Source organism: Clarias gariepinus, chromosome 17, assembly GCF_024256425.1.
Source record: "Clarias gariepinus isolate MV-2021 ecotype Netherlands chromosome 17, CGAR_prim_01v2, whole genome shotgun sequence".
In the NCBI taxonomy this organism is placed as follows: domain Eukaryota; kingdom Metazoa; phylum Chordata; class Actinopteri; order Siluriformes; family Clariidae; genus Clarias; species Clarias gariepinus.
In genome coordinates this window covers 21,782,468-21,794,018 of record NC_071116.1, presented here as the reverse complement: position 1 = coordinate 21,794,018, position 11,551 = coordinate 21,782,468, and the positions used below count along the sequence as shown (strand labels likewise).

Genomic DNA, 11,551 nt, shown 5'->3' with positions numbered 1-11,551 from the left:
CTGATATCCAAACGCTTCTGTTTATCCTCTTCTGTGGGTCATTTCGGCACCAGGTACCCCCTTTAGACCACGTAAAATGACTCACTGTACACTTCTCTTCTTTCAGGCAAATCACAAGCAGGGCATCCATTTTCACTCGCACCGCAGTTACAAATAAACTGATGCTACACGTTCACACCTGGACAGCAGTGACTGGTTTTGAATTAAAATGCAGCATGACATTTGCTAAGTATGCTTCTGAGCTTAACAAATTAACTTTAAATTAACAAAATTATGTAATTAGATCAGCCATTAAGACATTAAAACATGCCGAATAGCTATATTTCTTCAAAATAAATCTGATCTGAATTAATGGATTTTTGTATATAATCAATTCTAATTGCAAAACATTTTGCCTGTAAAATCAACACACCAATCCAAGTTATTCTTTTATACTTATATGTCACCAATCATTGTTATAACTTGCTTAAATTTTCATCAGTACTCATCACTAATTTAGTTTGCCTCGTTATCTTGTGTAAAACAGATAAGGTAAAATTATCATCATGCTTTATTATGGATAACCTGGAGAAAGTCACAAAATTTGGCATGTGATTATGACCAGCTGACATGTCTGGGTATCAAAAGTAAGTAAAAAAAATCATTCTGATCTGCACTTTGTCTTCACATTACTGTATCATGCCCCATTTAGATAATGAGAGCATGGAGAGGGCCATCAGAATGCTTCAACTTGGTGCCACACAAGCAGACACCGCCAGATGCTTTGGAGTTGCCAGGAATACCATTTCCAGGCTGTGGAACAGATTCAGAAAAACTGGTTCCACTGCAGATCGCATTAGGTCTGAAAAAACAAGAGTGACATGAGAAGACCAGACAGACTAATATGTTGGTGTAATTTAAGAAATCGTACAGAAAACGCTGCCACTAGTGGTGCTGGTATTCCAGGGTTGTACGCGCCAAGTCGTCGGACGATTCAACAACGTCTGGTCTGCTGGACTTGCCGGGAGGCTTCCTCGTTGGGCATTGCTGAATCTACATCAGTGACTTTTATATTTGTGGTGCTGATGGACACAAATTATGTCCAACATATGTGCGACCATGTGCATACAGTACTGTATATACACCACTATCTGCTGTTCTTCAAAAATCAATCCAGTCCAAGCTTTCAACTACAGACTATTTATTTGACAGACAAATCAAAAAATATATTTGGCATTTCGAAAGAAACCCCTAACAGAAAAGGAAAAAAAATTAAATAAAAAACAATACACAAGAATGAAACATGTCATCAAATGTCTGCGTACTTCCATGCAGTGGTAATGCCATTTTAAAGATGCCACTGGGAAAAAAGGGACTGCTTTTTACAACTCATTGCGTACCTTTATATTACATCCAAAAAATAAGAATACCAAAAACATTCCTGGAAAAACAGCAGGCAATGTCGATCAAAATGTTTTTGTTTGTTTTTGTTTTTATACAGATAAAAATAATACCAAAAAAAAGATGATCTTTGTCAAAAAAATCGACAGGAAAAAATAAAAATAAAATATTTTTTTGTACAAATACCACATAACATCGATAGTTGAGTAACATCATATATAGACTTTGTGATGTAGAACATGACGAGGAAGGCGTAGCTCCTGATGCGGAATCGGAATTAACAGAGATATAAGCTACAGCACTGTGTTTTACAAAATGTACAAAACATTTGCCTCTAACTTGGTCCAACATAATACTATTTCCTTTGATTTTCTTTTCTTTTGTTTATTTTTTTATACAGTATGCGACAGTACAAAAACATCTTGTGCCTAGAAGTGTTGAGGTGAAGTGAAGGCGACTCTGTGCCGACCCCTTAGTCAAGTCACTTCGGTCATGGACGCTGAATGGTTCTGAAAGACAAAATGAAAAGATTCAGACTGATTCACATCAAGGACACGCTTTCATTTGGTGTGGAACATTTCTCTAAATTTCTTCAAGATGCTCCCCCGATCCCTGATAACACATCAATCAGAAGAATAAGAATATGCAGCGAGGCGAGATGGTGAAATGTCCTCGTCTTCGACCCCACTTCTCCTCGAATCAGATATTTTATCCATCTTGCTTGTCGTGACAGCACGGTGGGCTGGACGTCCCCCTCGGCGCTTAACACACACACGCCCGATTCCATTACGTGTTTGCCCGTAACCACCCTTCCCGAACTGACCTAAAATAAAGAGCTAGTGTCCTTCAGCGTTTGTCAAAAGTGAGGAAAGATCTCGCTGTGTGTCAAAACAGTGCGGCTGTTTTGCTTCCTTGATCTCAGTACAACTGGGCGGATTTCCTCTACTGCATGTGGTGGTAACATCAATTTATAGAAGCCGGGTTATATTTTCAGCTTGTGGATCATAAAATGGTTGCATCTGCTTTACAGTAACATGAATTACATCATATATCCTGATTTCAACCACAACTTTACTGAATGCTCGATTCTGATTAATTTTCCATAAGCACAGCTCAGACCCTAGCTCTGGACATATTAACATCTTGATTTTATTACAGCATATGACCACCCCGACTCAGGGATTTTCGCCTTAAGAACTGAAATTTTGCAAGAAATTTGCCTCGGCATACAAAGCATTTTCGGCCAGTTTGTGCCTACGTTGCTTGTGCGCATAAGTTTCCGACATGTCCGGAAGCCGTTTTGCACTTTGTGCGAGCTTTAGTGAAGACGTAGCACCATGGGTCCCCAAATTGTTGCCAGAAGAGAAAACAGATCCACTTTCAGTTTTGTTTTTAAAGTAGCCGGTGCCAAGAGGAATCATAAATTAAGGTTAAGTGAGGTTTAATGTCTATTTATTTCATGTTTTACTTCATTTACATGTCTATTTTCTTTATGTTTTGATTATTTCTATATGCAAAAAAATGAAAATATGATTAGAAATGGGTAATATTGGTAATATTTTTGAGGGGCTTAATTGGATTATTGTGTAGTGGTTAGCACTTTCGCCTTGCACCTCCAGCATCCGAGTTCAATTCCCAACCAGGCTTGATTCCCGTCTCTGAGTGCCTGGAGTTTACATGTTCTCCCCGTGCTTGGTGGGTTTCCTCCGAATATTCTGGTTTCCTTCCACAGTCCAAAGACATGCAGATGAGGCTAACTGGTGTTCCCATATTGCCCGTACTGTGTGAATAAGTGTGTGTATGTGTGTGTGCCCGCCTCGTGCCCCTAGTCTCCTGGGATAGGCTCCAGCGGATAAAATTTTTATGCTGAGGTACCACAGTACATCTATATATTTCTTTTTTTTATATTTGTAACATGCTCAGGGATTGGTATGGCAGACACCCAGCATGAACTAAATAAAAACATTTCTAACTGTGAACAAGTTTTCTGTGAGATGATGTTCAATTGCTATTTCTGGAAGGAGCCTCCAGTGTGGGAGCCTCAAAGCAGTTGGAGGTTTTACATGTTTGACACAGCGGGCTTATTGGTTTCATCTACAATAATTTTATTTGAAAAAAATATAGAAGACTTAAACGCTTTCGTCAATTTGTAATCACGGCTAATGTTGCGTTCTGGATAAGACACACGTTAGTTTCCTATAAAACGTCATTATCTTGGCGGGTTAGTGATAACACTGAAAAGACGCGCATTCTGTGTTCATGTGTTAAAAAGTGCCGTCACTGGCATTTTCTGGGATAAATGTATAGAGACATCTTATAGAGAACGAACGCAACCATAACAACGATTATACAACAGTTCGTTCTAAATGAAAAATCTCATTGGACGAGAGGCATTCCACGAGTGATGACATATACAGTATGTAATAATGGTATTGGTATTTCCCCTTTAAATGCATGTGCCCACTGTCTTTCTGGTGTGTCCGGGCACCGATGGCACACATGCTTTGGCCCGATTACCGCTGCTTGCAATAATTATTATTATTATTATTATTATTATTATCATTATTTTATTATTATTATACATATTTTTGCATTGCAGCAGATGCTTAGACTTAATATAGCACGATATAATTATTACATTTTATTTATAATACACCAATCTTTGTAATGTTTATGTTTTTACAGAAGACTTGCGATCCCAGTAGTTAAGGTTAGTTTCCTGCAAAAAATCTCAAAGTCCCACGAGAGTAAACAGAAAATCATTCGAGTAAAAACACAAGTGAAATACATGGATTTGGAATTAAATGTTGCTGAGAGACTATAGTGTGTGTGTGTGTGTGTGTGTGTGTGTGTGTGTGTATACTGTATATACACCAATATATTATCCAAGTCTGACAGGAATTTATAGGAGCACTGTCAGCTAAAAACAAAAACGATATAAAATGCCCCTTAACACTTCCTAGGGGGGAAATAAAAAACCCACACACACCAAACCTAGACAATAACGAATAGCAGCTTGGCGTGCAGATTTACAGCTAGAATCAGCGTTATGTGAAATAAAATGCATTTTACATAATTCGGACATATGGCCAAGTATTGACTTAGTTATACTCTGGCATGAATTTAGGCGGATGAATCTCGCAATTTACTGCACATAAATCCTTCATAACGTGACATATGAAAAATAATCTCCTAATGAGCAAGTCCTATACGCCTCCGTCATGCTCCCCGCTTCAAACCGAGCTGCCGCGGCCCTGGTGAGTCATGCACGGAAGATGAATGTGGAGCAATCAAGACAAGATCCACTCATGCAGGGAGGATAGATAAGATCAATGCCTGTGCTGATACAAACATCAATTATGCCTCTATTCATATGAAGATGATGATGATGATGATTGACAGGAAAGCTTTGCCGTACCTGTGCGCTGAGGGTCTCCAGTGGGCTCTCCACGCGTGGGAACGTCATGAGCGGGAGGCCACGGTATTCCTCCGTCTTCCGTTTGGTAGGTGTCGAGTGAGCGCCTTTAAAGTTATTCACCACACACAGACCCTGCGAAGCCAAACATCAATCCTGCTTTGTCAATTGTTATTCATTCGTTTCCAGTAATTAACAATAACAACAAGGACGACTCTTTATGATGATATAGTGCAGATGGATCAAAAAGTAATCATGATTGTTAGTCTTGCACAATCCTTTAAGAGTTACGAATCAAGCTTGCACCCTGAGACTGACCAAAAAAAGAGCGATGGAGGATCCCAGGATGAATCCGGCGACGACATCCGAGCAATGGTTGCGGTATTCTGACACTCGCTTCAGTCCGGTGAGAAATGCAGCACAAAGCGTCCCCAGACACAGCACAGGCTTCGCCAGACGACTGCTCTTCGTCCTGATCGTGCTCGTGATGTACATCTGAAACACACGTCCATGTGCACAAGCATACACAAGCACACGTACACCATGGAGGATTCTCTCGGCTATGTAAACGCATACAGCTTGAAGAGATTATGTTCAATTATGTGGGAGTAAATAAATAAATAAAAATGTATTTCCATAAGGAGATGCCCAGCATAGCATTTTAATGCAGGTCTTACTGTTCCAAAAAAGAAATGACCCTGCATCTTAAGATTACTGCATTACCAAAGAACAGCAGCTTAAACTACTAATCCAACTAAATCAAGTTAAAGGCACAGATGTTAACCCAATTTTGTACAATTGCATGCAAATTGTTCTTTAGCACAAAAAAAAAAAACATTTTCTTTCCTTTTTCTTTTAACAAACCTGAAAAGGTTTGCTAAATATTGCCTAATTTTACCTTTTATCTGCAAGGGGTGTTCAAGTCAAACCAGGACTTTTGATTAAGCAGAATAACAGATACAGTTAAGAGATTACAAACTAATTTCATTTCTCTATATAATGCCCTGCTACACTAATACACTTATCCCAGCATTTCACTAGTGTTTGGATACCATCAAGGTACAAAGGTTTCCAAGTATGGCGGAGCCATGATCGAACAGCCTGCTTCACATCTGAAACGCTGGCCTCCCAGGAACTCCTTTAGTGGCAAAAACATGAAAATGGCTTGGAGCGAGATCAGGACTGTACGGGGGATATACATTACATCACTTATGTTTCACTGTGGCTAAGCGTCTCATCACCGCACTGTGCTTCAAGTCTTTTGTGAATGTCAATCGGTTTCATTCATTCTCGAGAAATTTTGGTTTAAAGTCCCAGTTTGACTTGAACGTCCGTCGTATTTATAATTATATGTAACATTATGCAACATTTGCAGAATAAGTTATACCTAGTCATCCTTTAAGCAGCATCTCTAACTTTTAAAGTCAATAAAACAAAGTAGCAGAGTGATTTTTCAGTACAGCTCGTCATATGAGTGAGAGGACTCTAAGCTCAAATACTGCATTCCACATGAGGGCACAAGGTGCAATTCCAAACCTCTGAGCGAGGAAAAAAAAAGAAAAAAATGCACACTGAACTCAAAAACCGTACATCAGATCTTGGGATGTTCAAATCAACAAAGCAGCACTCGATATTTAATGAAATATATCCAGTATATATTAGGGATGGGAATCACTAGTCACCGCCAGATTCGATATCACAAAACCTCGGGCCGATTCGCTGAGAACTGCGATTCTATAAGTATCATGGTTTTATAAATACCCAAATTCTATATAAATTTTTTATTATTATTATTTTGTTACGATTTAAAAACTTAAAAAAAATATTGTGTATATATATATATATATATATATATATATATATATATATATATATATTAATAAAACGCAGCACATTCCTTAAAGCAATAGTTTCCTCACTTAAATAGAACAAAGTAACTTCAAATACAAGATTTTAACATGTAATTAAAAATCTAATTAAGCAAAAAAAGCTACATTTTTACTGAGCAGCACATATCTTGGTCACCCGCCATAATTATTTGTGAACAAACGTAATTAATGCAAATGAATTAAATGCAAAATTGCATTAAATGCAAATAATTCACTCCTCCGCACAAGATGAAAATGTGTAAATAGTTCAGAGGGCGCCACCTGTAGGATAATAAAGAAACTGCGACGTTTTACCGCCTCAAATACCTCAAAACTCAACCTGACAGTAAGCATGTGACTTCTAACGCTCAAGATTTCCAAGGCTCCTAACGCACAGGAGTTTTGACTAATGAGTGCTCGCAGGGGTTTTAAGACTTGTGTAAGTGTGTGTACCGAGTGAGGTTAGAGAAACTTCAATAAACTTGATTAACTTTTTCTCTCCTCAAAAAAGTGATTTTTGTTTGGAAATGGTTGAAGTCTTTGAAATTCCACAACAGTCACGGCCAATCAAACTGAAAACCAGCCAGGCCTGGTCACTCGCCAATCAACCGGTTCATCACTATTATGAGTGTAAGAGTAGTTTTCAAAAGAGTCAGTGTGATGATACGCGAATGACCACACAAAAGAATGGCGAGTCATAATTGAATCGATATTTCGCCATCTCTAGTATATAGTACATGGATTTACTTCAAATCAGTCAATATATAGAGATTTTTTTGTTACATCTCTATACAGGCTTTGTACAGTATAAAGCTTGTATACGGCTATACAGGTTGCTTCTTAACAGAGGTAAATATACATCAGTCATCACCCTTAGTTGGCTGGTATGTTTCTAACAATAAACAAACATGGAGGCGTCCATGTTTTTCCCCCTCCACTTTGTAAGCTTGAATGCCCCGAGGCTAAAAATGACATTATTCTGAGCTCTGACTTCCCACTTCAGAGCTAAATCAAATGCAGTAAACATCCTGACAAGTACAAAAGCACTGCCAGTGTACACTCCTATAAATAAAAGAAAAAACAACACGTTAAACACTTCACACCATTTTTTTTTTTCTCGAGGTGGCAAGTTGCTACTGTAGAAACAATAACTCTATGACTTGTTATACTGCGGGAACTCCTGTCAAAGGTGCTCTTACAGAACATCTTTCACTACCTACAAATAAAACCGATTTGAAAATTTATTAGCACAATAACGATCGGTATAAATAAAGTATAACTAATGAGCCACATGCTGTAAAAAAACAAACAAACACAAGCCTCGTACCGTGACGTATACCGCCGAGTAGACGCTCAGCGAGGCGTCTTTGGATGGGAAGGATCTCCGAGCTCGCTCCACCACCACCCGGTTCCCTGTGCAGATGTTGCCGTTGGAAATAAACTGATGGTTCAGGCGGCACTCAGTACCTGTGTAATTGGGCTGGCAGACGGTGAGGAAGTACGGTGCCAGGCTGCCCGTCACCACCTGCCCGGCGTTCACAAAGATGTCCGTCGCAAACAGGCCGAACGCAAACACACCTGCGGTGGGAAAATGCCAGGACATTCATTTAGTCTCGCTGCACCCAATCAGGACCTGAACGCCAACCGGATTAGATTCTTGGAAGCACATGTGCAGATCTGCAGTTGGAAAGATATTTCCCCCACCCTGGAGTCAGATGATATTGTTAACGCATCCCGGTGAGCGAATTTTATAAATCATGGAATATACTGTATTCATGGAAAATTTACACACTACATTAAGAGAGGCACTTCTTTAACAACTTGTTTTATTCTTTTTTTTCCTATTCTTTTTTTTTTTTTTTGGTTTGACCTTGCGATCCGAGACATTATCTGCCTTTACTGCTACATGAAACTGTCCATCACAGAGCTGCGATATAACTGGTGAAGCTTTTCATCGTCTTCAGGCCGCAAACGAGCTTGAAGTTAGACGATTGATGACTACGAGCTCCGGGGGGAAGCAGAGGGGGAGAACGAAATGCTCACCCGTTCCCTGTGTCTATGTGCACAGAGCGAAAAGAATTGAATACAACGGTCCATATCATTGCAATGCCAGGGCTCAGTGGACATCATTACTGGAGTCTCTTCTGCAATATGCAGACCTGAGATGGATTTTTTTCTAGAGATGAAGCCACATCAAAAACTCTGTCAATATTCCCTATGTAGGTAAAAAAATATATACATATTATCAGAATTATACTGAAGGTCATTTTATTCTTATTAATACTGATATTCTGGAAATTGTGCATGTTTCTTTAACGTTGCCAGTGATCGCGTTTCCTCTGCTCATTCTGTAAACCATGTCTGAACCACCTAGTCTTTCTCGGGATTAATAACCAGAGCAACGCGAAAGGTCATGTGCTGTCTTTTCTGCCCTCGGGCTCACTAGTGCTTCTCTGCCGCCAGAGGGTGATTTTCAAAAGAAGCTCATCAGATAACATCACAAAAGAAGAGACTCACCGATAAACCTGATGATCCTGCGAATGAGTGGATTCAGGTAGCAGCATTCACCAGTGACAATCATCTTCTCCTGGGCAAGAAGAGCCTCTCTTGTGGATTTCATCATGTACATGGAGATCTCACCGATGAAGATCTACACACCAGTAAGACAAACCAACAGGGGTGAATGGGGGCGGGGGGGGATTGTAATACATATAAAAAATTTATAAGTGTCTTTAATGGAACGCTGACTGATGAACAATTGATTTTCTTTATAATTTTTTCTACGCAACAACTGGGGCTTTAATAAGCTCTGAAAACAGCCAAAATGTCTGACATCACTGATAAAGGTTCTCTAACCCATGTAGTCTCTGTAATATATATTATTCACAGTCAAGCATTATATTTATAGGTGTAGTCCTCATGCAGTGTGCCTGAATGACACACCAGTGAGAATAATGAATAGACAGACAGAGTTTATCGAAATATCAAACATCCAGTAGCTACTGTATGAGGCCAGAAACACAAAGACTGACAGATTTGTAGTTGTGACTGCACACTGTAGATCTTACATGACATGTCAGTAACACGACTGTACATGTAAGACATGACCAAAGTAAAAAAAAAGTAGATATCTAAAAAAAAAAATACATGTAACAAGAAATGAAAACACATAGACGTAAAACACAACCTACTAAACCACCAAACAGTTCAAAACAGTTTGATTGTAAATTGTTAAAACTGAAATGAAGCATGGTGAGCTCACCGGTAATGTTTACTTGTGAACAAAATACATCCTTATTTTCATTCTGAATGAGAAGAGCAATGAGCAAATCATTCAGTTGATCTTTGGATTTTAGATATCCAACAGCATCCTATTGTTTTTGATCTTCTGTTGATCTTCAGAAGTTGCAGATGATTATCCACGAATTTATTTCATCAAGATTAGATTACTGTAATCTGAGGGAGCATGCATCACCTATTTTAATTTATTTACACTGGCTCCCTATTTAACTTTAAAAATCTATTTAAAATTTGTGTAGTTGCACAAATTTGCTGTATGTTACAGTACGCTATACAGAGATGTTCAAGACTAAAAAAAAACGGGAGACTTATGTGATTAGATTTTTTTTTTATAACGTTATGATTTTATCTATTTATTTACTCATTATTGTGTCTCTTTGATTTGTTTTATCTTGTAAAGTACCTTGTGATTTCATATCCAAATAAAAAAAAGGTATTCTTACATTCCACACCATAATTAATGATATACATACATACATACATACTGTACACACAGTACTGTGCAAACGTCTTAGGCACTGTATTATATGCTGTACCAATTTTGTTTTATTTGTTTATCAGGTCTGCAGAATTTTATTTAAAATCATTTAGTACTTCCACATATAACTTAAAAATTAATAAATAAATAAATAACATTACAGGAAAAAATATGCATGGCTGAAAAGATTAAAACAACTGTTTTCTTATAAATCTGTGTCTAAAACTCCTGATCTAAGCAATAAGTTTTCGCTCCAAATATTGACTTTATTTTATTACTCTTTATTGCTCCTTTATGTTCCTTTATGCAGGAATGTTTTCAAAAGCATCTTTTGCTTATGCCATATTTGTGTACAGGTATGTGCCCAAGACTTTTGCATAGTACTATAAGTAAAATAGTTGTTAGGTTTTATCCATCCATCCATCCATCCATCCAGACATACAGACATACAGACATATATATGTTTTTAGGGACCCAAAAAAATGTATACACACTTTAACATGAGAAATATATGCCTCTCTTCTGATGGTCACATGATAGCATCAATGATGATGCAACTACTGACTACTACTATATTTAGAGGAAACATAATACAACACATTGCTGCCATATCTTCTTATAAAACAGCTATAAATAACTGTTAAACATAGATAACTGTGTGTATAAAAAGGAAACCTTGCTAAATACAATTAACAAGATAATACACAATAAATTTGTTCTTTCTTTATTTATTTAATCCAGCAGTTTTTTTTTTTTTGTATTTATCTGTCTTTGAAATGTGGTTTCTTTTTTTCTGTCTCACTAATTAAAATGATAGTTTTAACCTTAATTTTGTCTTACACTTTAGGGACCACTTAGTTTTACACTTATGTACAGTATTACGTTTCCAAATACCACCACTTACGTAATACTATCCCTGGCATTTCCTCCTACGGTACTGTATACCGACTCCCATCAATTCAATATTTCATCCAAGCATATTCGCTTTAAACTATTAATTATCAGAATATTTTACCCTCACATGAAACCTCTCTCTGGCAGTGAACAGCAGTTTCTTAAAGAAATGATTATGCTGATGAAAGGCAAAGATTTTACATCCATCAGGTTGAG

General features: G+C 37.8%; 1 protein-coding gene across 1 annotated transcript in view; it reads right to left on the bottom strand.

The window, feature by feature from the left end:
- Positions 1–1,163: 1,163 nt before the first annotated feature.
- Positions 1,164–11,551, bottom strand: part of plppr1 (phospholipid phosphatase related 1) — a 51,703-nt gene continuing 41,315 nt past the window's right edge. Inside the window, exons 4-8 of the mRNA XM_053516489.1 lie at positions 9,181–9,313; positions 7,991–8,241; positions 5,114–5,290; positions 4,799–4,930; positions 1,164–1,889 (exon numbers count right to left, since the gene is read on the bottom strand). Of these exons, the coding sequence (XP_053372464.1) occupies positions 1,857–1,889; positions 4,799–4,930; positions 5,114–5,290; positions 7,991–8,241; positions 9,181–9,313 (726 nt within the window). The 3' untranslated portion in view covers positions 1,164–1,856. The remainder of the gene's footprint in view (positions 1,890–4,798; positions 4,931–5,113; positions 5,291–7,990; positions 8,242–9,180; positions 9,314–11,551) is intronic.